Source organism: Furipterus horrens, unplaced genomic scaffold (assembly GCF_987537825.1).
Source record: "Furipterus horrens unplaced genomic scaffold, mFurHor1.1.pri manual_scaffold_2, whole genome shotgun sequence".
Lineage (NCBI taxonomy): Eukaryota > Metazoa > Chordata > Mammalia > Chiroptera > Furipteridae > Furipterus > Furipterus horrens.
Genome location: NW_028327172.1, coordinates 105,755,971 through 105,781,774, shown reverse-complemented (window position 1 = coordinate 105,781,774; position 25,804 = coordinate 105,755,971). Strand labels below are relative to the sequence as shown.

The 25,804-nt window shown below is 37.0% G+C and overlaps 1 protein-coding gene across 2 annotated transcripts; it reads left to right on the top strand.

Annotated features, from left to right (window-relative positions):
- The first annotated feature begins 7,675 nt into the window (after positions 1–7,675).
- Positions 7,676–23,603, top strand: PPM1K (protein phosphatase, Mg2+/Mn2+ dependent 1K). 2 transcript variants are annotated; one of them, XM_090266291.1, is made up of 6 exons: positions 7,676–8,188; positions 9,497–9,597; positions 16,338–16,503; positions 16,634–16,778; positions 17,821–17,955; positions 20,376–23,603. In XM_090266291.1, exons 1-6 carry the CDS (start codon positions 7,749–7,751, stop codon positions 20,505–20,507), a joined length of 1,119 nt encoding a protein of 372 aa, XP_090122417.1. In that variant the 5' UTR covers positions 7,676–7,748; the 3' UTR covers positions 20,508–23,603. The 2 variants fall into 2 exon arrangements, with proteins under 2 accessions (XP_090122417.1, XP_090122416.1); XM_090266290.1 differs by having other exon boundaries at positions 7,676–8,197.
- Positions 23,604–25,804: the final 2,201 nt, after the last annotated feature.

Sequence of the window (25,804 nt, the reverse complement as noted above, 5' to 3'; positions counted from 1 at the left end):
TTTCCCCCCTTAACCCCTTCCCTGCTCCCCTCTTGTCACTGTCAGTTTGTTCCCTGTTTCCATGCCTCTGGTTCTATTTTGCTCGTTTGTCTGTTTTGTTCATTAGGTTCCTATTATAGGTGAGATCATATAGTGTTTGTCTTTCGCCCCCTGACTTACTTAACTTGACATAATACTCTCCATTTCCATCCATGCTGTTGTGAAAGGTAGGATGTCCTCCTTTCTTTCTGCTGCATAGTATTCCATTGTGTAAATGTACCACAGTTTTTTGATCCACTCATTTGCTGATGGGCATTTAGGCTGTTTCCAGCACTTGCTATTGTAAATAGCGCTGCTACGAACATAGGTGTGCATAGGTTCTTTTGAATTGGTGTTTCAAGATTCTTCAGGTATAATCCTAGCAGTGAAATTGCTGGATCAAAAGGCAGTTCCATTTTTAGTTTTTTGAGAAAATTCCCTGTTTTCCACAGTGTCTACACCAGTCTGCATTCCCAGCAACAGTGCACTAGGGTTCCCTTTTCTCCATATCCTCATCAGCACTTGTTTGTTGATTTGTTAATGATGGCCATTCTGACATGTATGAATTTGTATCTCATAATGGTTTTAATTTGCATCTCTCTGATGCCTTCTGATGTTGATATACTTTCATATGCCTATGGGTCCTCTGTATGTCCTCCTTGGAGAAGTGTCTGTTCAGGTCCTTTGCCCATTTTTTAAATTGGATTGTTTGTCCTCCTGGTGTTGAGTTGGATGAGTTCTTTGTATATTTTGGAAACCAAACTCTTGTTTGAGGTATCCTTGACAAATATGTTTTCCCATATGTTTGGTTTCCTTTTCATTTTGATTATGTTTTCTTTAGCTGAGCAGAACCTTTTTAGCTTGATGTCCTGATGTAGTCCCATTTGTTTATTCTTTCCTTTGTCTCCCTTGCCCTAGCTGATTTATCGGCAAAAATATTGCTGTGTGGGATATCTGAAATTTTCCTGCCTGTGTTTTCCTCTAGGACTTTTATAGTGTCACGGCTTATGTTTAAGTCTTTTATCCATCTTGAGTTTATTCTGATGTGTAGTGTAAGTTGGTGGTCTAGTTTCACTTTTTTGCACGTACCATTCCAGTTCTCCCAACACCATTTGTTGAAGAGGCTATTTTTACCCCATTTTATGTTCCTGCCCATTTGTCAATTAATTGACCATAGAGACCTGGGTTTATTTCTGGTCTCTCCATTTCGTTCCATTGATCTATGTGTTTGTTATTATGCCAGTACCAGACTGTTTTGATTACAGTGACCTAGTAATGTAGTTTGATATCAGGTATTGTGATCCCACTGACTTTGTTCTTCTTTCTCAAGATTACTGAGGCTATTTGGGGTCGTTTTTGGTTCCATATAATTTTTTGAAATATTTGTTGTAAATCTGTGAAATATGTTATTGGTATTTTTATATGGATTGTGTGGAATCTATAGATTGCTTTAGGTAGCATGGACATTTTAATGATGTTAATTCTTCCAACCCATGAACACAATATATGCTTCCATTTATTTGTATCTTCCTTAATTCTTCAGTGTTCTGTAGTTTTCTGAGTACAGGTCTTTTACCTCCTTGGTTTAGTTTATTACTAGGCACTTTGTTTTTCTTGTTGCCATAGTAAATGGGATTTTTTCCCCTAGTTTTTGTTTCTGGTACTTTATAGTTGGCGTACAGAAATGCCTTTGATTTCTGAATATTGACTTTGTACCCTGCTATTTTGCCAAATTTACTTATTTGGTGGAACCTATAGTGTTCTATGCACACCGTCATGTCATCTGTAAATAATGATAGTTATACTTCCTCCTTTTCCATTTCTTCTTCTTGTCTGATCACTGTGGCTAGAACTTCCAATACTATGTCGAATAGAAGTGGTGAAAGCGGACACCCTTGTCTTGTTTCTGATCTTAGCGAGGAAGCTTTTAGTTTTTGCCCCTTGAGTATGATGTTGGCTGTGGGTTTATTGTATATGGTATGTGGAGGTATGCTCCCTCTACTTTTGCTGAGCATTTTTTTTTATCATAAATGGTGCTGTATTTTATCAAATGCTTTTCAGCATATATTGATACAATCATGTGACTTTTGTCTTTCATTTTGTTTATGTGGTGTATTACATTTACTTATTTGTAAATATAGTACCATCCTTGCATCCCAGGGATGAATCCTACTTGATCACTGTGTGTGATCTTTTTAATGTATTGCTGGATCCAGTTTGCCAATATTCTGTTGAGGATTTTAGCATCTATGTTCATCAGTGAAATTGGTCTGCAGTTTTCTTTCTTTGTTGTGTCTTGACCTGGTTTTGGAATTAGGGTGATACTGGCCTCATAAAAAGAGTTTGGGAGACTTCCCTCTTCTTGAATTTTTTGGAATAGTTTGAGAAGGAAAGGAGTTAGCTCTTTCCTAAATGTTTGGTAAAATTCACCTGTGAAGCAATCTCATCCAGGGCTTTCGTGTGAGGAATGAAAACCAGGCTAAGGCAGGAAAATATTAAAATTTGAAACAAAACAAAACAAAACAAAACAAAATAATGAAAACAGGAAGGGCAGGAGGAAGGGAAAATGGAGTAGGGGAGGAGAATGGTAAAAATTGAGATTTGAAATACAAAAATTGTGAATATCTAGAAATAAAATTAAAGAAATGCAACAACCACCACCATATCCACAACCAACGAGGAAAGATTGATAAAGGTGGGGAGAATAAGGGTATTTTAAGAATGAGAAAAAGAATATAAAATGATTAATGGCAACAAAAATGGTTTTGAGAGGCTGGAGGGGGGATAAATAGTAAGGGTGCAGGGAAACAAGTCATAGCAAGAAAGAAAATAAAATTTAAAATAAAAATAAGGAGAGGAAAAAAGAAGTTAAATGGAGTAAGAGAAGGCAGGAGCAAAATGTGGGATTTGAAATAAACTATAATATAAAACTAGTGACTTTATATGCACAAACTTGAAGGACAAGAAATGAATGTTGAAAAGCTATGCAGGAGAGACAATAACACAAACCATGAAGAAGACTGTGGTGGAATTTATCTCAGTAGCATCTAGTGTTTACCACTTTCTTCTCTTTTGGATCCACCTCTGATGATGTCAGATGGTGTCCCAGTCTGGCCCTAGGCAGCTGTTCAAGACCACCAGGGATCCACAGTCTGTGGCTGTCTCCTGTAGTTGTTAATCAAGTCAATCTGTAATCAGCAGTCAGGCTTAAGTTCCACAGGGTGGGGCAGAGTAATTCCTGTGGGCAGAGCTATTGCTTCTCCTCAGGCTGATGTACTTGAAGGGGACTGCTCTGCCTGAGCAAGATAGCTCCAGCAGTACAGGGGATGAGTCAGCATAAGTATCCTATTGGCTGCTCCATCAGTTCACTCCCCAAAGCCACTGTCCCCAAACTCTCCTCAAACATCTCTAGTTCACTCTGCCCCACCTTTGCGAGAGCCCAGGGTGAGTGACTGCAAATGAAATTTTGCATTGGACCTTTAAGAGGTTCTTTGTAACTTCATCCATCTCTACCTGGCAGCCAGAAACCCTGCCACTTTTCACAGATGGATGCTCTCTGGCTTCCTTTCCAAGCTCTGGTGCTGTAGGCTGGGGAGCCCAGCTTAGGGTTCAGACCCCACACTTCTCAGGGGGAACCCCGTGGCTGCTCAAATTTCCTGCTGGCACCTAAGCTGCCACCCATGGAAGCCCAGTGAGCCCTCTTGCATGTCCTCCACACTCCATACCAGTCATGTTGTGGTGTAGTGGTTTTTTTCTGTCTGTCCATGGTCATAACACCTCTCTCTAGCTATTGTTCAGTTGGTTGTTCCAGATGATTTTTCCACAATTCCGTTGCAATTCCAGATTGGTCCTGGGAAGAGGTCAGTGCAGCTTCCACTTACTCCTCTGCCACCTTGGATCTCTCCTTTATCTACTGCAGCATTCCTTACCATTGGCAAGATATGGAAGCAACCTGAGTAAAAAGATGCAGTGGCAATATTCAGCTCTCCTAGGAATCATTAGGAGAATCTAGGGTTTCTTCAGTGTAGAGTGTTTCTCTCTAAACCCCTCACCCCAGTTTTTTAAGTCAAGTGTGTACTACAAACTAGGTGCATTTTTTTTCCTTTCTGATGCTTTTCACCTGAGATTTCCTAGTCTCAGGATGTGGGTTTTCACCAGCGATCTTATGTAAAATTTTTATGATTCTCACAACTTACTGTACTTCCATTTAACCCCCTGATGAGAATACTCTCCTCCCCTCCCACATTCAGAATTGTTAAACCATCTCTTTTCACTAGTAGTTAGAGTTCTGTGTCAGGACTTCAAAATATCAGTTTAGCTAGTTAAAGAATAGAGGAGGAGGAAGATGGAGCAGGCCTGGTCACACAAATGCATATGAAACTGATGGAAAAGGAAAGTGTTTTCAATTTATTCAATGACAATATGTAGAATATACAGGGTTTTTATTGTGAGTGTGAATTTTTAAAAATTTATTTGATTAAAGTAAATTTGTGAACCACACATAAAAAAAAGAATTTTGAAAACAGTTTGGTGTAAGTGGAAGATTGCCCATTTTTTCCCCTTTTGGTATATGAGGATCAATACAGTTTAGGTTGTCTACCTAATAACATGTGTTATGTACCTAGAATTGCAATAAAATTATTTATCTTTATTTTCTTGCTTGGCATAGTTTTTAAATTTTATTTTTACTAGTAGAATATAGTGTATAGTATAGTTCTTTGCTCTTACTCCATTTAACTTTTGTGGTGACATTTCTGTGTCTTAAATAGCTTTCAAAAAAAATTACTTCTGTCCTGTGACCCTTTTGGATGACTTTGACTTTTGAATATAAATGTTAAAATGGTTTATAAAAATGAGCTAGCCTTCGATTGAGAGATTGACATAAAGGACTCCTGAATAACTTTTTTGGTTAGCAGAATGATAAATTCATGCCAATTTATAGTTGCTGAAATGACAAATAATGAAAATATTTCTTAGGTGTTTGTCAATTTGCTCTTCACTCTTCATTATAAAGAACACTGATCGCTTTCTTTTTAAGGTTCTTGTATGTTTTTCACATCATAAATTTTACTCTTTTGCCCGCTAGTAGGTGCATAGACATTTCCATGGGTATCTGGGGAGCTGGGACCTGTGTTGGCTGATTCCTAGTTTGAAGCAATGGAGGAAACATTTCTTCATGTGCAGGTTTTGTTCAAAGTTGTTATTTAGCTTGGGAACACAGGTCCTGTTTAAATTGTTTCCTTGGTAATATAGGGAGATTAATATGATTTGGTTCTTGCTTATGGAAAAGAAGATGGAACCGCTTCTTAGACAAAGTTTCTAGCTCACATCATTGATGCTGACCTAGTTATGTAAACTAGCTATATATCTGCTTCATATTTCATCTATGCCAATAGTAGGCCTTAAAGGAAATGTTCCTCTGTGACTATTGTGCTTACTTTCTGAGATGATTGCATAGATATTAAATGAGGAAGGAGGCCTGGTCGATGGTTAATTTTAGTATATGTGGGTTAAGGAAACAGCCCAACTTGCATTTTGTTTCATTCTTTTATAATGTTTCCTGTGGATATTTGTTCCCTGCTGAGAATGCAGTTCTGTTTTATTTGTTTATTTATTTATTTATTCTATTTGGAGGATAGAGAAAGGGGGGAAAGAATATCCTATAAAAACTGCAGAAGAACTTTATTCTATATTTATTGTTTATAATTTTAGAACTCTTATTTAAAGTAGGTACATGACTGCAAAATGGCTTAAGGCTAAATGTGGCATACATGCTTTCAGACCGAAGCCAAAAGAGTACTTTGCCAATTTCTAGTGCATTCAGCAAATATGAATGAGTTTTCTAATCAACATACTTGAAGTTTCTATATGGTGTAAAGCTGCTTTGTGAATTATCTTCATCAACAATTAATTCTTCGTTCTCTTACTTGCTAGCTTGCATTATAGTTTTACACTTCTCCACAAGTCATCACCTTTATTTGACAGTTATTATTGCTGAATGAAATATAACCTTCGATCAGAAGCTAAGGAATAAACACATTTTTTTTGTAATGGATTGTGTTACTTCTCTTAGATACCTGATACCCAGAGATATTGTCTCCATCACTTGTAATGTCGTCATAAAAAAAGTGAGTTTCAGTCTTTTAAGCATGATATCAGCTAAACGGCCAAGAAGGAATGGCCTCCTGAGTCTTTTATGATAACATTCATTGTTTGGGGGCCATCTTTATTCTAAATACTATGAAGGCAGGGCTCATGTCTTTCATTGCTTAAATATCTTTAGGTGTTCTTTGGTATCTTATCTTTTCCTTTTACTGCTTTACTCACTGAAAGGAAGTAAAGGCCCTTCCTATACATAGCTACACTGATTTCAAAAATTTATTTGAAGATTATTGTTTGAAATCTCTAACACATTTTCTTATAGATTCACTCAAACTGGGCTTTTTTTGTTGTTAATGTTAGTGCATTTTGGGGAGATCTATATTTTCAAGCTCAATTTTTATTGTGAAATAATTCAAACATAAAATTGAGAATAATATAATGTCTCTATATATGCTCCACTAGCATTACCAAATCTTAACATCATGCTATGTTTTCAAGTTGTTTTTTAATTCATAAAATAACAGAACAAAGTACTATGGAGATGAGCTTCTCCTTAGAACCTTATTTGTATGGAAAACCGCCAGAAACAGTCCTTCCTGCTAGGGTGTAGGAATTCCCCTGACCATGCCCAGAGGAGCTTTTAGGATTTAGCTTTGGGGCAGAGTCAAGAAGTGGGGGTACAGAATAATCATTTCCAAAAAATGTCATTCATACTCTGGTGTTATCTGCTGGAGTTGTTGGCAATGAGTGTGGGTGGGCTCCTGGGGCTGTGTGAGAAGAAAAGGGTCACTGCTAATGTAAGTGCATAGATCAGTTGCTCATAAATCGGGGTTGCTCATCACAAATGCAGTGCCACTCAATTCCTGAGATCACACACCTTCCCCATGAGTGCCTATTACAAAGGGAAACATCTGAACTGGCTTATCCTTGTACCTCTGGGAGTGTTTGCATGAACCAGTTTATGTATGTAAAGTTTAGTAAATGGAGAAATCTTGAAACAAAACAAATGGTAGATCCTAGGTGTGTCTTTGCTAAGACTGGGACACTCTTTGGGTACAGAACTATCATAAACATTCTATTAACCAGTTATTTTTTCTTATTTCTATCTATCTCTTGTAAGAAACTTTGTTAGTAATATTTGCCCCTTTTCTATAAAGCAATAGAGTTAATAAAGGGAAGAATATTTATTTGTACCTATATTCTATATTCTTGCTACTCAAAGGGTAGCCTGCCAGACTAGGCAGGCATCACCAGGAAGCTGGTTAGAAATACAGAATCTCAGGCCCCACGCAGGCACACTGAGCCAGAATCTGTATTTTAACAAGATTTCAAGGTGATTGTAGATTAAAACTTGACTCTATATGATATGTGCACATTGTCAAACATTTTTAGAATTTAAACTTGAATGGGGTGATAAATAGTGGATCACTTTTGATCCACTATCCTTAGAAGTTGACTATTAGGTGCCTCATTCTTTAACGCTTTCATTTTAAATTACTGATGGAGTCTCTCTATCTCCCCCCCTCTTTCTCTATTTTTCTTTCTATTCAGTTGCATCATTTTTTGAGGACATTCTATTATTGTTCCACTGACTTTTCCCTGACTACCAAGTCCTTTGGATTTGAGTTATGTCAACAGCTGCCTTAATGACTTTGGTTAGAAGTAGTGGGAACCAGGTGAGAAGGAGAGTGCTGCTAAACTCCCGCCTGCTACAGGATAACAGTCGGGTGACACCCACATGCCACAGCTCCACTTCAGAGCCCAGGTGTTCTCGGTTTGACCCAGATGGTAGTGGGCGTCCAGCCACCTGGGATAATTTTGGGATCTGGGATAACCGCATTGATGAGCCAATTCTGCTGCCGCCCAGCATTAAGTACGGCAAGCCAATACCCAAAATCAGCTTGGAAAACGTGGGCTGCGCCTCACAGATTGGCAAACGGAAAGAGAATGAAGACAGATTTGACTTTGCTCAGCTGAGCGAAGAGGTCCTGTATTTTGCGGTATATGACGGCCACGGCGGACCTGCCGCTGCTGATTTCTGTCATAGCCACATGGAGGAATGCATCATGTACGTACAGTGAGTTTCGCTCTTGACTTTGCTGTTGGTCTTATTCTTCATGTTTAAACTTTCACTTTTGGGCTGAGATATTCAGGTTTAGTGTAGTTATTTGAGTGGTTTTTTAATTGTTTTATGAACAAGCAGTAGCTTAATCATATCATTTATTGCTGATGATTATTACCATTTCAGAAATATATGTTTTAATAGCTCCCCTGGTGAGAGCATTGACTGTGTTAAATAAAAAAAAATTCAACTGAGCACATTTTAAATATCTAATTGGCTTTATCGAACAACTCCCATATTTAGTATCCGATCTAGCAAATAGAAAGGAGCTCGGAAGAGCTCAACAAAATGGAAGGCTTTTGTAGGTGAAGGGGGAAATGAATAAGGAAAGAGCAGATTACTTCTTCCTCTGGAAGATGGAAAGGGACTACCTGGCAGGTTTCCTCACTGGTGCTAACCAGAAAATTCCAGAATGACCAGCTAAGATTACTATTCCTGGGAAAGGTTGGAACTACAATTAGGTAAGGTATTAAGCCTTGGTTTGGTAATGTGGGTGGGGCACAAGTGAGTCCATTTTGGGCCTATTGTTTCACTTTAACAACCAGAATCTATAGTACTTGATTTGTGATCCTTGCAAGTGAATTAACATAAGGAACATGATCTCATGCACTATGAGAATCTATGAGAAGTATTTACGCCTTAATCTGTGTGTGGCTCCTAATGCTTCATTAAATGGTAATTATATTCTCAAGTGGCATGAATAGCTTTGAATACTTGTTGACAATAGCTTTAGATAATTGACATTAGTATGGGGAAAATACATTTAATGTGGGTGTTTTGGAGCTTTTTACATAGTTTAATGTAATTATTATAATGTATTTTTGAGGATCACACTACAGCTGACATTAAAAGAGGGGGGTAACATGTGAGAGAGTTATAGCCATGACTATTTCTTGTCTTCCTGTGTATAGTTGTTCATACCATTCATTAGTTGATTAAGCATGTTTTGTCTTACTCCACATAAGAACTCAGGGGATTAATTTAATATGAAAGAACTCTTGACCTCTTAGTGTTGCAGTAGTAAGGATTAATCTTTTTCTTTTAAGTATGGGAACTTGGACTTTTATTTTAGTGTCCTCAGTGACTTATCACTATGCCTCTCACTTAGTAGACACTTAATGAGCACCTGAAGGCAAACCATGGAGGTCCATTGTATAGAGTGACTGCTCCCTAGAATAACCTGAAGGAGAGGAGAGGAAGAGGGGACCCCTATTTTAAAATTATTTTGGGGGGCTCTTTTTTTCTCCCCACAAGGGATTTGCTTCCTAAGGAGAAGAACTTGGAAACTGTGTTGACCTTGGCTTTTCTAGAAATAGATAAAGCCTTTGCAAGACAAGCCCACCAGTCTGCAGATGGTAAGTAAAACAACCACATTCATTAGGGCCTTGGGGAATGTCTGAATAAAATGGAAACAATTTAAATGCTTTAGGGGTGGGAATTTTAATGTGAATTTATTTGTAAAAGTATTTATGTGGAAAACGATTTTATATAAATAACCACTTTAAATGTTGTTTGGAATCCAAACTAATGTTAGCATCTCAATTTCTAAATGAAATATATTAGAGAATTTTTCAGAAATTGAAACTCCAAAATAGTTCTGATATTGAATTTCAATTTTAAAAAGACTAAAAAAATTTAAATCTATTTGATTGCACATTTTATGGACACGATATCTATACTCTGAGAGTGTTTATTATTTTTGTGTTTTATTTATTTATTTATTTTTTAGTTTAATCTGATGTGCAAATACTGAAATACAGTACAGGGTAATCTCATCTAGCCAGGACAGTAATTGGTCAGGCAAGGAGAAAATTGCTAATTGGTATTAGACAGGAAAGGACAATGACTAATATTATATAATTAAAATGATATTTTTTTCTCCTACTTCTTAAAGAAGCTTGATCTTGCAGCTTTCCTGTTTTAACTAGTGTTATTTTTGTTTTTATTTGTTAAACACAAGGTGAATTTAAAATTTTGTGTACTATTTATCCTTAAATTTTGAAAGTAAAATGATTCTGATTTTGACCAAATTTATCAAAACCATTTCAGGAAAATGTAGTTCATGTTTTCTAGTTAGCTGCCCCCCATAACTTTTGCTTATAAAGTTAATCTTGAAAACTTCTGCAACAGCATAGAAATGTATGCATACAAAATGAACTTGAATCATGCAATAATATTAATCTATGTTTGACTCATCCTTTTAAGGAGATCAAAGTGCACCACAGAAATGTTATTTTCACAGTTTTCAGCTGGAGTGCCTGGGGATGGAAATTCTCCCCAGTTCCCAGATAGGGAACTGAAACTGAAAGAGAGGTAAACGGTAGTTCCCGGGCTTTTCCTGGCACCCGCTGCGGCCTCTCTCTTGGAACTATTTAATGATGAGGATCAGAGAAAATGTCCTAGGATGACTCCTTAAAAGGTTTTCCTGCCTTTTTTTTTTTTTTTAAAGAAACTTTCCATTATCATATACACCTCAGAAAATCATTAGAATCCTTCTTTGATCAGGGATTCATTTTCTTGTTTGTACCTCATCCAGGCCCATTTTCTCCTTCATTCCTTTGGACTTTTCTTCCTTCCAGCTGACCCCTTCCCTTATGAAAAATAGGAGTTGGGAGAGCATAAATATTAGGCATAAAATTTATCTCTTGTTCTTAATGAGTAAAATATATAAAGGAGAAGAGACCATAAAACATTTTCTGTCATTTTGTTTTTATAACTCTGAATATTAGTATCCATATTGGTATACTTATTTCCTCCATAACCAGGTCAGTTGTAGCTCATACTAGGATGCTGATCAGCTGTAGTGCAGGTGGTGGGTCCCAGTCTTCTATAAATAGACACAATTTACTGGGCAAGGTTTTTCAGAAGAAATGTTAAAGTTCATCATCCAGCCCTTTCTTAAAGGATCTAATCAACAGAGATACTTAAAACAATGCTAGATTCAGTGTTAAATAAAGTACTCCTGTCATTTAAAAGTAATAAATTATAACTAAAGGAAAATTTAGGGAGAGAATTTATTTAGCTTGCTAACCTTAAAAGAACTTACTGAAGATGCCTTTCTCACATAAATGGAAATTATTCAAAGATTTAATTACAAAAATGTAATCTATGTCTAATAATGAAATTAAAATGTATCATCTAATTTAATTCCTCTGTCACATGCTTTGAATTAATCATCAGAACTTTCATAAGATTCTAAAGTTTATTTTTCATTTAATGGCCATTTGTTTGCAAGTATGATGGAGCAAAACAAAATGAAGCTTAGTGTATTAAAGAAATAAGGTCTATGATGACATTGTTGTTCTTAAATCTTATTTTGTATGCTTATATGTCAATTAGTCTGTGTGTTTTTTAGTAAGTATTTTGAGAACAACTTTAAAATTCATAATAAGTTTCTAAAGCTTAAAAAAAATGGCAAAAATTGCCTTTAGATATTTGAGGCCTGTTTTATCAACTATATTAAAGCCCCTAAAGAGAGAATGCTTAATGTTGTTTAACTTTTCAGTGTGTGGCTTAAAAAAATAAAACTTATACCATTTCAGATTTAAAAGTTATTTAAATTATTATTATTATTACTAGTTTCAGTAAGAACTAAAGCAGTGTCAATATTATAAGAGTGGATAATATTCTTGTTAGCATAGATAGGCATAGGACCAGTGTTAAATAAAATTGTGAAGTAATCGTACTTTGTCCTGTCCAGTTTCTTTCTCACTTTCTTTAAGCATCAGTCCATTTTTCTCCTAGAACACTTCCTGGGAGTAGCTTGCACGTAGGGACCATGCTTATTCAGTTTTGAATCCATCGTTCAGCATCCTGCATAGAATCTGGAAGGGACTCAATTGGACCGAACTGATCTCCACTGCCTGCTTGTCCTCACTAAAATTATTATAGTTAATTCCTTGATTATACTATAGCCTGTTTATCAAAATTATTAGTATAATGTATATGTTTCAATGAATTATCACTCCTTAGTGTATTTGAATTTTAAGGGGAAACCTGAAAAAAGATTGATTAAACCATAGAAATGACTCACGAATAGTGGGATTTCAGGAATTGCACTTAAGAGAAAGTGAAAATAAAACATTCTCATGTTTTCAAGACTTTAGTCTAAAATTATCACATCTACATAAAGTACTTCAAATAATGCCATTAGCATTTAAAATATTTACTATTTCAGTTTAAACTGGGGGTAGAGGAGAATAAAATCAGAATGCCACTTATAAAGAAATGGCAGAAGTCTTGCCCCTAAGAAATTGTTCAATATTTTTATTGGTATGTTGATGGATTTTGAATTTATCCTTATTTACAAATAGCTACTTTCATTACCTTTAAAAATTTTTATATTTAATTTATACCCGTCATGGATATTTTTACAATGAATCAGCTAATAAATTCAAATGATGCCATCAGGCTATTGCATATGAAAAAAATTGTCACTTAAACCAGATGGTAGAAAAGTTAGATTATAATCCTATATGTCATATAAAATCTTCAGAGTGTTTCTAGATAGCTTAAGATTTGAAAGCAACAAAACATCTCAAAAGACAAAAGGATAAAAGAGAGAAGACTTACTCTGCCGTTCAGAGTTGGAGACAGTGGCAGCACCATGAGTCTCACCGAAACTTCCATGCTTTCGTATTATGTGATCTCTTTATGGACGAATTTAACTATAAAAGAAAAAAAAGTGTTAGAAATGCAATGTTTTTGAGTGTACTTCTTATGCTGGGAGTAGCCAAAAGAAAAAACAGTAGAGATGGCATTGAAGACATACTCTTTTTGTGCTGCTACTGCTCTCAGCTCATTATTTTAATCTTGGTGTTTGTGAGTCATACATGCTTGGAACACCCATTTTTAATAAATATTAAAACTGTATTGTTTTATACATGTTGCTGTTTACACAGTTGAATAATTACCAGGGGAAGGTAGGGGTTACACCTTGAAAAGTACAGCTTTTACTCTTGATGTTGCCATTCAAAGTCTTGATTATTTTTGTTTGATATGTTGACCTGCAACACTGGGGGAAAGAGAGAGCTGCAGAAACACCCACTTTATGAATGATATAAAATCAAAAAGCCTTACTAGCTTTTATTTAAACAATTAATCATTCTACTGAATAAATGACTTTTACATAATAAATCCCTGCATTGAGCTCCATAACAAGTGTGGTACTCCCCATCTTTGGTATCGGAGGTGCTTTGATTCATCCTGGGTATATGTTTCAATCTCAGTAATTTGGTGGTATATTGTAGTTCACATCCTCTCTATTTATATACTGCTTGTCAGATTTGACAAATATTTAGTGAGGTACCCTGAATTTTTCTTTCTGGTATTGGAACAATTCTGATATCACTACCAACTGAATATACAGTGCATTTTTTTTTCAAGTCAATAAAGTACTAATTTACTCTTCAAGACTGAGTGAGCGTGTGTTGAGTGAGTGTGTGTAGAAGTATGTAGACTTGTGTCTGTGTCACCATGTGTCTTTTGGTACACACGCTTCTGTATTGTATATGTTTTCTTTTCTATCTTGGGAAGCCACAAAACTAAGAAGTGTTACTCTGTAATGAGCAAATAAACTCAACTACAAAATACCATCAGCTTGAACAAACTGAGTTTTGCAATCTTTGATTTGGCATCTCCTGGAATATCATGTAATTTGCAAGTGAAATTTTCACCAAAGTAAAAACCCTTCCCCTTATTTTGCAGCTCTTTCTCTGCCCTCCCCTGTGCTGCAGGTCTGTAATGTGTGAGCACATTTCCTGGGTGAATTTCCTATTTGCCTCTGTGCGTGTTATTTGTGGCAGAGAACTGTGTCCGGTCAGCAGCTCTAGACCTGGAGCCCGTGGACACTATATGCTGGGCTTCAGTGGAGAGATCTGCTTAATTTTGTCCCAGGTGAAGGAGTCCGGCGGTTCCTAGCCTGGACTACTGGAAGTTTCTCACATCCTCTTTGTCCCATTAGTTGAGATGACTTGCAGTAGAAATGTCCAGTGAGTGTTAAGAACTTATTGAAAGATGTCTTAGTTTTACAGTTTTGTTGTTAGGGCAAAAAGTGAGACTTTTTTTACTTCTTTGATAAATGTTAAGTGAAAATAAATGTTGACTTAATATTTATATTCCAAGATGCTTAGCAAACCAGACCCAAAAGTTATTTTTGAAAACTTTCCCTTAAGTCCTGGGATTTTGGAACTATGAAGTTAGGTTGGTAAAAATGTAAGCTCTTTCCAATTCCTAGGTGGCAGAGCGATGGGTTATAATCTTGAACAGCTACACTTAAAATAGTCATTTATGAAATTTTAACTCATCCGGTGTAGCCAGTTAAAAAGCACTTTTTAAAAAGCTCCTTCTGACAGTTTAAAGGAGAGGGGACTAACCTCCCTGCAGGTAGCATCTGAGCAAATAAACTCCCTGTGCCGCTCTCCTGCCAGGCTCCTCCCAGCATCTGAAAATACCACAGTGATTAAACTGTCAAGGTTTGGTTGTGTGGTGTTTGGAAAACTCAAATTAATATCTGTAATATAAACATCACTGAAACTTACGCTAAAACATTTATGTTATATAGTGACAAATATATTTTAGCATTGCCAAGATATTACTGCTTTGGCACACAGTTCCAAAATCAAGAGACAAATGGGAAGATAATAGAATAATAAGTGCTCTTTTTCAATAAAGTAACTTCTGCATGGATGTGAAAGATTAAGTAGGTTTTATTCACGTTTTTCCATTTTACTTTTCTGATTAAAGCAGGCATTTTAATATACTGATTGGAATATATTGATTCCAGTATTTATTACTGGTGAATATTTTTAAATTGTCTCTTTTAGAAAAAATTGGCAGGATTGAGCCTCCATCAGTGAAATCAGTAGCACTTCATTTTTTTTCTAAATCTATCTTTGAAGTCAAAATCATCTTTGGATTATCACTTGAATATTTTATTTAGATGCTCTAAGGAATTAACCATGTTACAAAAGACAATACCTGCTTTAAATTAGTTACCTTTCCAATTTCTTCTAATTTGCTCTACTTTTTAGCCCATAATTTCACAATATTCTCTCTTTGGCAAGGCTCAGTGCACCTTAAAATTTTTAAAGCAGGAAGTAAAGAATTGAGGGCAGATGTTTTCAAAAATTCAAAGGCAAATGAAATAAATGCAGTTTGGATTGGATGGAGGAAGTGGTGGTTACCTCAATCCAAGTAACATTAATTTTGTTATTGGTCAGAGAAAATAATATTCTGGAAATGCTCTGGGTTCAGGGCATGATCACAAGAGTAGCACTTGGTAGCACTATCCTGCATTTGAACACAGATGGATTGTATCAGATCCTTCTGGAGCTGGGAGTGTTAAGTACATCAAGCTTATGGGAAACCAGAATAAATTTCATTCCTCACCCCACCCCCCAGTTTTCTCCTGATAAAATGATGGCTGTAACTTTGTGTTTTGTCTTGGGACCACAAAGAGAAACAGAAAAGAATGTGAGCCTTTAACTATTTTAGATTTTTTCTTGGTAAACATTTATAAAACTGAAATACTTACAAAAGGTAAGAATATAAAATATAGCTACTGAAGAGCAAATGATATACCCTGGGTGTATTTTGCTTAGCCTATTAACTGATAATACTTCTACAGGGCAGGAGTAAGAAATGGAAGAGAAAACCTTCTGAGTCCATAGATTATAGAAAAGTCAGCTTGCCTGAGCGGGCTCAATAGACTTGTCACTCTGGCCAATCTAATTAAAATGCAATACTTTTAATTCTGACACTTGATGTACACACAAAGATGTCATAATACTTATTATAATTTCATGTCAGTTCTTCTTGTTATAAATAGAGAGCATTTGGGGACAGTAATGCATTATTTACCAAATTAATATAGCAACTTTTTCTCTTTGCATGGAGCCTTGCTACTGAATTAAATACTTCTCTGCATGCTCTAACTTACATGGTTCATTTGCAATTTATTTGCATAGCTCTAATTAAATCAAAATGATACATTTCAGCATTAGTTTAACATGCCTGTATTTTATTTTGTAATGAAAATTCCATATCCAATCATTTGAATGTCAATAACTTGTACTCTTTTTCATAATGTTTACAGCAAATGTTCTGACATCTGGTACTACTGCAACAGTAGCCTTGTTGAGAGATGGTATTGAACTGGTTGTAGCCAGTGTTGGGGACAGCCGGGCTATTTTGTGTAGAAAAGGAAAAGCCATCAAGCTGACCACTGACCATACTCCAGAAAGAAAAGATGAAAAAGAAAGGTACCATCTCCAAATGACGAAGATGTTCTTTTACATCTACTTCCTAGAAATGAAACCTTTCATTTTAAACTGATTTCATGCTTAAATTTAACCATGACTGGTTTTCTGGTTTTAACTTTTTCTTGACCAGGATAAAGAAATGTGGTGGTTTTGTAGCTTGGAATAGTTTGGGACAGCCTCATGTGAATGGCAGACTTGCGATGACAAGGAGTCTTGGAGATTTGGATCTTAAAAGCAGTGGTGTGATAGCAGAACCTGAAACAAAGAGGATTAAGGTGAGAAAGGACTTGTAAACACTTCATACACATGCAGGGAAGGAATGCAGGGTGTCTTCCAGCTTTTGTGGAAGCCTTAAGTGAAGCCAAAATGACTTTTAAAGAGGGAATAGGGGGAGGCGGGTGCTGGGCAGAGGGGAGCAAAGGGGGAAAAAATTGGAACTATTGTAACAATGTAATCAATAAATATTATTAAAAAAAAAAAAGGAGGGGATAATTAAGGAAAGGATAGACAAACTTTTCAGAGAAAATAAGATAATACCTTCCAGGCCTACTGTACGATGATGCATTCGTTTTGTTTTACCCCCTGTGGGATCCTCCCGGGAGAATGACTCTCCTGCCTGTCCTCACCTGACCTGATCACTTGCATCACCTCCACTTGAATCTGACCATGACTCTCCTTTTCCACCAAGGCAAATAATTGCCTCACCTCTGTTTTTCTGACACTCTTTGTATACTACTAATTAATGTCCACATTACCCTGCACTTCCCTCAATACATGCAACACTTCCCTCTCTGCAACCCTTGTCCCTACTCTAGTACCTGGCACAGTGTAGGGTAGGCTTCCAATAATGGTAGCAAATGTTTGTTAATTAACAGTGACTTCTTGTCTTATAGATAGCCCACTTATATTCATTTTATCTAATAAATAACTTATATAGGGTTCACTATGTGCCATGCTCTGTTCAAAATAGCTACTACCACCCCATTTTACAGAGAAAACAAATCTAGAGCATCTAGAGCTCGACTTACCTGTGTTTGCCCAGCTGAAAAATAGAGGCAGCCTTCAAACTCAGGAAGCCTGGCTCCAGAGACACTGCTTTCAACCATTACATCTTGCAGCTTCTATTTTCTTTGTGGTGTTGCTAAGCAGTTATTAGGTTTGTTCTTGATGGTTGATGCTAAATGTTGCTACTTTTGCCATAAATACAGGACTTCCATTTTCACTGTTTGCCTATAAGCCATGAACACAGATGACCATTCACTAAGCAGATAAAATCTTCTGTAGTGTATAATCCTGTGAATTTGGTTCCGATTGCAGCTACATCACGCTGATGACAGCTTCCTGGTCCTCACTACAGATGGAATTAACTTCATGGTGAACAGCCAAGAGATCTGTGACTTTGTCAATCAGTGCCATGATCCCAGTGAAGCGGCTCATGCAGTGACTGAACAGGTGACACAGTAGGGCTTCTACTAGAAAAGTCCCAAGGTGGGGAGGAGAGACGGACAAACCCAGGAGCAGGTTTTGGTGCAGCCTGGAGGGGCCACCACAGGCTTGACTTCTTTGAAATCTTGCGTTTTAACTCTAGCATTACAATGAATTTTACATTTGACTCCATAATATTTCCAATTTAAAAATTTTTTACAATTCTCCCAAGTAGTTAAGTAAAATTAGTATGCCAGGAAAATGTGCAATGGTTATTTTTTGGCTTTGTACATATCTTGAAATAATAATAACAGCAACAGTAAATTATAATAGTAAATACTAATGTTGCTTACTATGTGTCAGATACTCTTCTGTTGATATATATATATTTGATTCACATAATGATCACAATAACCCTCTGAGGCTGGTATTATCCCCTTTTTGTGGATGAGGAAAACTGAGGCACAGAGGCTGAAAAATCAAGTAACTTATTCAAGGTCCCAAAACTAGCTGAAGAATATTTATTGTCTATTGGGCTTCAAAATGACAGCCAGTTTCCCAAATCTAATCACCTGGACGTTAAGCTAGGCTGCTCAAAGTAATCACCCAATACAGGAACACTATAGCATGTCAACTTCTGGTTTCTGAGAGTGGGTGTGTAAAAAACACAAATACAGAAAGGTGGGTGTATGGGTGTGTTGTATGCCACTGTATCAGTCAAAGCTAAAAACTGGAAGCTGGGTATTACCCAGGAGAGAAACTGTAAAATTTCCATGTTTAAATCTCTGTTTTTAATTGATTTTTAGAGAGAGAGAGAGAAAAAACAATCAATTTGTTGTTCCACTCATGTATGCATTCATTGGTTGATTCCTGTATGTGTCCTTATTGGGGATTGAACCCACAACCTTGGCATGCTGGGGTGATGCTCCAACCAAGCTACTCAGCCAGGGCAGATAGATAGTGTTTTAAGTTAGAGGCATCGCTTATCATTAGTGGCACAGTTTAATTTAACAGCTATTTTTGCATTTCCCAATTTTTACATTTTCAATTCTGAAGCCAAATTAGGGCCAAAGTTTTTTTAGAGTTTAAAGTGAAAGAGAGTTTATTAGTGAAGCAGTGGGACAGAGAGAAGGCCACACTATAGGCAGAACAGCATGACCAGGCTTTTAAGTACTAATATTTGTAATGAAGATATAAGACATTACTTAAAAGCATTATTTGCTTGAAAATAAATGCATAAGCATGAATTATTCACTTGGCTACTATGTGTGCTCATGAGATTAACGAAATGACTCCAGTTCCATTGAAGATCACTTCTTTCCTAGTTTCAACTACTGTCTTGAGATAATGTGTTCTAATTCATGAGGGCAATGATATTTATAATGACTGCATAGCATTCCACTATATTTATGTACCCTAATTCATTTAACAGTTTCCCTAATCAGCAAATTTAGTTTATATTCACTTTCCCCTATTATAGGGGGAACACTATAACAAACAGTCTTATATCTATTTGTGCATATCTATTTTGTTCAGGCAGTGTTTTCTTAGGTTAAAGTCTCATAAGTAAAATTGCTAGATTAAAGAGTACACGTACTCTAAAGCTTTTAATGTTTGCCAAATTGCCCTCCAGAGATATTATTCCAATTTACATTTTACTAGTATGTTTTATAGCTTGTTTTTCATTAGGTTATAGGCATGCTTACATTTTTCATGGTTATTGTAAGAACTTGCTATATATTAATACTTTGTCTGATATTGCAATTTTTTTCTGTCTTTCAATCTGTTTGTAAAACTTTTATTTTCTGGAGCTTTTTCATCAGATATTTTGATCGACCCTTTCCTTCACAGATTCAGCCTGAGGCTGTGAGGTCTTTTGAAATACATTTGCTGTAAAATGTAAGCCCAAGTACTACAATGCTATCTCATTTACTGTTTGAATTAGTTCCTGAAATTGATTTATAGTTCTCCCACTGTAAGAAATTTAGTTTATGCCACTTTTCCATTTAGTAGGGAGTATAATGAACTTTCTTATAGTTATATCTTTGTACATACCCAATTCCTTAGGTTATTTCTTCAGACTAATTCCTAGAAGCAGAATTGCAAGGTAAGGACTAACACCTTGTGAATCTTTACCTTGTTTTAGTCTCATGCTGAATGCTTTACAGGTATTTTCTTCTTCAGGAGCTGCATATCTTATACCTTAGTCCATCAGTGTTTCTATTGCCAAAATTATAGCAGTAGGATATAGTTAATATGGTTGTTTTGGGTCACCTGCAAATGAATAAACTGGGCATCGATACATGGTGAAAGAGTCACAAACCACTGTGACATAATTGGATTAGTAACTGTGTTAAATCAATTTGACTTTCTGGAAGAAGGATGATTTCTCTTTGTACAGATTCTGATTTCCAGTGTTTTTCTCCTCCTTCCTCCAAACCTTGCAGGCAATACAGTATGGTGCTGAAGATAACAGTACTGTAATAGTAGTACCTTTTGGTGCTTGGGGAAAATATAAGAATTTCGAAATCAACTTCTCCTTCAGCAGAAGCTTTGCCTCCAGTGGACGATGGGCCTGATTGCTTGCTGGGACTGAGTTGTTTGTGCAACAGTTTTTCACTAAATATATCAAGAAACTGATTAGATCAAAAGGTCAACTGTACCAGAGTGACCCAGTGACTCACTAGATTAGCATACAAGCCATTGTAAACTTAGCAACCATTTATGGGCTAGTTTTTTTCAGAAATACGCATCATATTTATGTTCAACTGTATATACTCAGTATAAATATATGTGTAATTACAGGTATTGTGAGTCTTTACTATGAACATATGAAAAGTGGTTTTGATATATTTGCTGAGTATTAAATTTCTAATTTTAAAACTCTTAGGCAGCTTTGAATTTCTTTTGATCACTTTTGTTTATCCATTTGAACAGGTTCTTGTCTTCAAGTTTTTTAAAAGTAGTATTCTGACAGCTACTCAATGTGTTATCAGCAAGTGTTTTAATTTTTAATAACTATAACAGTAAGTAATTGTGAAAACTTAGTTCACTGTTACTGTATTTTGTATTCTGGACCACTTAATTAACAAATGTAATGATGTAAAAGAAATTAATTCAGATAATAAGACTGCTAAATTGTATACATATTTATAAATGGTGTGCTTATATATTTCAACTGTGTCACCAGTTTCTCCCTCTCCCCAAATTCATTCCTATGCTGTGGCTAGAATGCTATAGAGATATGACTGTTCCTTCATATCAGAAAAGAATGCACAGGCTAAAATTCCTTTTGGTCGAAGCTATACAAATTTAAATACCAATGGTATCAAGTCTTGCATAAAGTTTCATTTGTTGTCTCTAACTCTTGTATATAGTGTGTTTATATCACTTTTTGTATAGAGTAAGCAAGTTGGATAATTTGTCAGTAACAATACCATTGAGGGATACCACTTGAGGTTTATGTCTACTTTTTGCCTATTTCCAAGACTCCTAAAAAAGGATAAGTTAAAATATTAATACATTCTATATTTCAGCTTGCTATGTAATTTAGGAGTCTAAAACTGTACTTCCTTTTCTTTGCTATAAAAATGTGAATCTCTTAATGTGTATTTGGAATTGTATCTGCAGTTTATTTCTGCAAACAGTGTAAATTTGTTATATGTGAGTGTATGTATATATGTATATTTTGGAGTGACATAAAATTTAAAGGGAACAATTCTGCATAGCTCCTTCATTAGTTAGCTTTAAATTATTAATATGTTTATACCTAAGGACTCTTGACAAATTGAGTGCAGTTTTATAGTGGAGAACCAATGGTTATTAGAAGATGAAGAAACATTAAAAATGGCTGTAGGAGATATTTTATGATGGGTAATTTAGGTGAATAACCCAGGTACAGACAGCGTGTTGAAGCTGTATCGTTACGTGGTGATTTGCATATGAAAGAGGATGTGAGAAAAATACTGGATGTTCAGGATGACATGGAGTTTTTTTGTAGAAAAAAAGAAAAAGCAAAAAGATAAATTTGGTATACTATATATCTTGAGCTCTCAGTTTTCAGGGTTGACTTTTTTCTTTTAGTTATATCTAAAGACTTATTAGAAGGAGGAGGGCCCAAGATATATGTTCACATTTTCTCACCCTTTTGAGAATGGAAAAGAATAAATCTTGAGTTTTCCAGCTTATATTAATCAGGAGTTGTCCTTAGCGAAAAAAACAGTAAAGGAATATTTCAATTTTTTAAAAAGAAATTTTGATGAAATACAGAAAAATATTACAGGAGTGAATATAGTCTCCTATTTGTTGTCTGAGAAGTGAGGACCCAAAGGTAGACTAGGAAAGCTGGAGAACCTTCTTCCCCTTTCTGAGTCAGGTTTTGGAAAATAACTATGGAAGCTGCATTTAGGAACATGGAGACTCTCCAAACTAACAAGCAAACAAAAATTCTAAAGCACAAAAGATATTTAAAGGTGTAAGTTTCATTTTTGTTTTGAATTCTTCACATTGCTATTCCTCTTTTACTTTAAAAACTAAGGGTGGGAATAATGTTATCAAGTTTGAAGGGCTAAGAGTCACTGGTGCATTGAGGGGGATTGCCAGGTTTGAGAAAGGGAAATTTGTAGGGTGTGTAGGTGTTGATCAGACTTTGCTCTGCTTCACCTCGAAAGCTTGTAAAAGCTGAAATCAGTTAACTTTGACTAAGGCATAAAGCATACTTGTGTTTGTTTTTCAAGCCACAGTGTTGAAGAATAATTTTCAGATTTTTAACCCATAAAAGATAAGCATACATGTTTTAGGCTTCTAAATCTACTATTGGGAATTATGCAAATGGTAGTGAATAAAGGGACATCTATAGTTTTTTTAGTTATAACTAAATTTGCTATGTGGCTATTCCCATGTAGGTTTAGGTATGGCATAAGTTATACGAATGTAATTAAATTTAAATCAATTGTATTGAAGTTTGCTTTTCATTTATATGTAGCACATAAATCATCTTTCTAAACTGTGTTGCCAAACTTTATTTGCCAAAGTTAATTTAGCAGATGATCTTGAAATTTGTGATTTTTGTAAGTTAAGTAACTTGTATGTTCAAAAGTAAATACCGTCCTGCTTTCCATCAGCTGTTCATTTGTTACAGGTCTTTGTGTTTAAGTGCTTCGAAGTCTGCATTTTCTTTTTCTGAAAAAAAATATAGTTTTGGAGGGATCAGTTTTGAATCTCTGTACTCTATGATATGAACTTTTCTCAAGTTCCAACCTTTTAAAAATTACTTACTTTGAAGAATTACTAGGACAAAATCTAAATAGAAATTATTTTTTAAAAGTGGAATTTGATTTTTTTCTTTTTTAAGAATCTTGACAGAGAATGTGTAGACCTATGCTAACTCTTAAATATATCAGAAAGGACATTTAGTTTCCTTTCTCCAAATGGACAAAGATTTAATTTCATGGTAACATGACAGTAAGAAAATGCTTCAAAGCAAGGTGAGAGGAAGGAATTGTTAAAGTTTGGCATCAAACAGTTCAACATGTATTTTCCTTTAGTACCTTAACTGTTCATATACCCATGTCTGAAAATTGGCATACATTTTTGGTTGGGTTACATTTTATTGTATTTATTAGATTCACTTATCTGGATGATTTAAACAGAAATAAAAAACCAAATTGTGATTATCTGCCTGTTGCATCTGACATCTGGAATGAGAACCCTTGACTCTGGCAGATCCCATTGGTTGTTAGATGGCTGGAACGGTCCATTGATCTGGACTGTGAAATCATGGGGTTCCTGCACCTCCAAGAATGACTCATCTGCCATTGGCTTCCAGTACATCATATAGTAGTTTGGTATGTCCAAAATTAATTTAATTTCTGCAGAAGTGTTCTGGTACACATTTGTTTTACCAAATATGCTACTTGGGTGTATAGCACTTTCTATGGTGAGCTGATATAATTGATGCTTTGAGCATTATTTTTTTTTTTTTACATTTATATACTGTTAAAAAAATTTAATCTCATAGATAGAGAGCAGATGACAGCTAGTAGGGGGAGGAGGCGGGGGTGGAGGGATTGAGCAAAAAGGAAAAAGGACTCATGGACACGTGTCCAACAGTGTGGTGATTGCTGGGGAAAGGGGGTATAACAGGACTAAATGGTAATGAAGCATTGTTTTAAATTATGTATTGAGTAACTGAACAGAATAAAATCACATCTCAGTGTACAAACACCATTTTAGTAAAGTATGTGCACTAAACACTTTAAAATCTGTGTTTATTTGGCCTCCAGGCTTACCAACATTAATTATGTGACTCGTCGTCGGCAGCCGTCCGTCTCGAGAGACGATGGCGTAGCTTCTTGAGAGTCTATCTGCACCGCCGAGAATGGCTGTGCAGTCCGACTCGGGAGTGACAATCCCTGCCACACTTGTTACAGGTGAAGGCAGATGGCCGTTGTTGCTGCTGTTGACGCTGCTTCTGCCTCGATCTTTTCTGGGCCGCCTCCTCGTTGCGCGCAGCCTCTGCACGTGACGTACCTTGCCTGACCGCGAGCCTCCAGGCTAGGCGGTCGTCTGCTTGAACTTCCCATGTGTTGAGATTGATGGAGCATTGTGTCATGTCCTTTTTGCAGATGTCTTTGAACCGCAGTTTTGGGCGCCCTGTCATCCTCTTGCCTTCTGCTAGCTCGCCGTAGAGGAGGTCTTTGGGGATACGGCCTGCATCCATTCTTCTGACATGGCCGAGCCACCTGAGGCGTCTCTCGCTAAGAACTGCATGCAAACTGCTCATATTGGCTCGCTTCAGCACCTCGGTGTTGGGGACCTTATCCTGCCAGGCGACATGCAGGACGCGTCGCAGGCACCTCATGTGGAAGCTGTTGAGTTTCCTTTCGTGCCTTGCGTAGGTGGTCCACGTCTCGCTGCCATAGAGGAGAGTGCTGAGTACGCAGGCTTGGTAGATGCGCAGTCTGGTTTTCTCAGTGAGGCTGGAATTGTTCCACGCTCGCCGGTTCAGTCTGGCCATAACTGTGGCTGCCCTGGCGATTCTCCGGTTGACCTCCAAGTCGACTGACAGAGAGCTCGAGATGGTGGACCCGAGGTAAGTGAAGTCGTTGACAACCTCCAGGGTGTATCCGTCGATGGTGATGCATGGGGGAGTCCCCGTGCCTTGAGCCATAACATTCGTCTTCGTCAGGCTGATGGCTAGTCCGAACTCCTTGCATGCGTGGGAAAGGCAAGTGACTAGCTGCTGGAGTCCCTCTTCGGAGTGTGATGTCAAAGCTGCGTCGTCGGCGAAGAGCATCTCACGGATGAGCACCTCTTTGACTTTGGTCTTGGCTCGTAGACGGGCCAGGTTGTAGAGCTTGCCATCGGATCTGGTGTGAATGAAGACACCCTCGCTGCAGTCCTTAAAGGCGTATTGGAGGAGCATGGAGAAGAAGATTCCGAACAGCGTAGGCGCGAGGACGCAGCCCTGCTTTACTCCGCTGCTGACTGGGAAGGCCTCAGAGGTTGCGCCGTTGTAGGACACCGTGCTGTGCATGTTGTCGTGAAAGGACATGACCACAGCAAGCAGATGTGGTGGACAGCCAATCTTCCGTAGCAAGCTGAAGAGTCCGCTTCGACTGACCAGATCAAACGCCTTCGTGAGGTCAATAAAGGCGAGGTAGAGTGGTTTATGCTGCTCGTGACACTTCTCCTGCAGCTGGCGTAGGGAGAAGATCATGTCCACTGTTGATCGGCCAGCTCTGAAGCCACACTGGGACTCTGGGTAGACGCGGGAAGCAAGGGTCTGCAGGCGGGCAAGAGCGACCCGGGCGAATACTTTGCCGACGACGCTGAGGAGAGAGATGCCCCGGTAGTTGTTGCAGTCGCTGCGGTC

Coding starts and splice junctions, on each gene's coding strand:
- PPM1K (XM_090266290.1), top strand. CDS start 7,749: ATGTCAACAGCTGCCTTAATGACTTTGGTTAGAAGTAGTGGGAACCAG. Junction 9,598..16,337: donor AGCCCACCAGTCTGCAGATG/GTAAGTAAAACA, acceptor TAATGTTTACAG/CAAATGTTCTGACATCTGGT. Junction 17,956..20,375: donor CTCATGCAGTGACTGAACAG/GTGACACAGTAG, acceptor CAAACCTTGCAG/GCAATACAGTATGGTGCTGA.